At 57.7% G+C, this 946-nt stretch overlaps 1 protein-coding gene across 1 annotated transcript in view; it reads right to left on the reverse strand.

Annotated features, from left to right (window-relative positions):
* The window catches only part of FAM219B (family with sequence similarity 219, member B), an 8,791-nt gene that overhangs the window by 523 nt on the left and 7,322 nt on the right, over positions 1–946 (reverse strand). Inside the window, exons 3-4 of the mRNA XM_009886697.1 lie at positions 444–521; positions 92–140 (exon numbers count right to left, since the gene is read on the reverse strand). Of these exons, the coding sequence (XP_009884999.1) occupies positions 92–140; positions 444–521 (127 nt within the window). The remainder of the gene's footprint in view (positions 1–91; positions 141–443; positions 522–946) is intronic.

Here is a 946-nt window from a genome sequence, read left to right on the forward strand (position 1 = left end):
GAGCTCCCCCCCCCCCCCCCCCTACACACCCCATAGGGTGATGCTGCCTTTTCCCCCCACCCCTATACGGACCCCCAAGGGAGCAACTTGCCTCGGCGGAGGAGTAGCCCGAGGAACATCTGGATCCCAGCTCCCCATCACTAAGAGAAGAAGGAAACGGTCAGAGCCAGGTGGGAAGCGGCGTCTTGGTGTGGGATGCTGATAAGGGAATCTCGGGATATGGAGGCGGGGGGGGGGGAGAGTCCCAGCAGCATAACCCCAAGGGATTTGTTAAATTTGGGAACAACAGGAGCGCTTCGCTGCCGAGAGGCGCCCAGTGCAATCAAGGATGTGACAAGGAAAATCAATCCCCCTCCCCCCGCAAAACAAAAAAAAGCCAGCTCTGAGCCTGCCACGCACCCCCCCCACCCCGAAAATTCCTGGGATATTGGCCCAGTCCCCACCTGTCTGAATCCAGGGAGACCAGGTTCTCATCTGCCGTCTGGCTGAGCGCCGCGTAGCCCTTCTTAAATTTCACCGACCTGCTGGAAAGCAGAGGAGTGAGCCCGTGACAGACGTTCCCATGCGAAAATGCAGCCCCAGAGGTGACGGACCGAGGAGCCAGGGCAGGAATCCCCCGGCTTCAACGTTCCTTTCCCAACTCAGGCATCGTCCGGGGCCACCACCACCACCTAAGAACAAACCCCACCTGCGCTCTAGGCTTACCCCGTTAAATCCTTAACGCCAAACCATCCCCCAAACCGAAGAGAAGCAGCAGCGTGGCCCCTTGTAGAGCATCTCCTCGCTTTTCCACGCAGAATCCCAGACTGCTGAGGGTCCCTCAGCCTTTCCACATCAGAAAGATGCTCCAGTCCCCTCATCATCTTTGCAGCCCATTTTTTTTTTTCCATGGGAAAAGTTCTACCTCTTATTACATCGGCCGCTTGCTGGCCACAACACAGCCAGC

The sequence above is a fragment of the Charadrius vociferus genome, unplaced genomic scaffold (assembly GCF_000708025.1).
Source record: "Charadrius vociferus isolate BGI_N301 unplaced genomic scaffold, ASM70802v2 scaffold356, whole genome shotgun sequence".
Lineage (NCBI taxonomy): Eukaryota > Metazoa > Chordata > Aves > Charadriiformes > Charadriidae > Charadrius > Charadrius vociferus.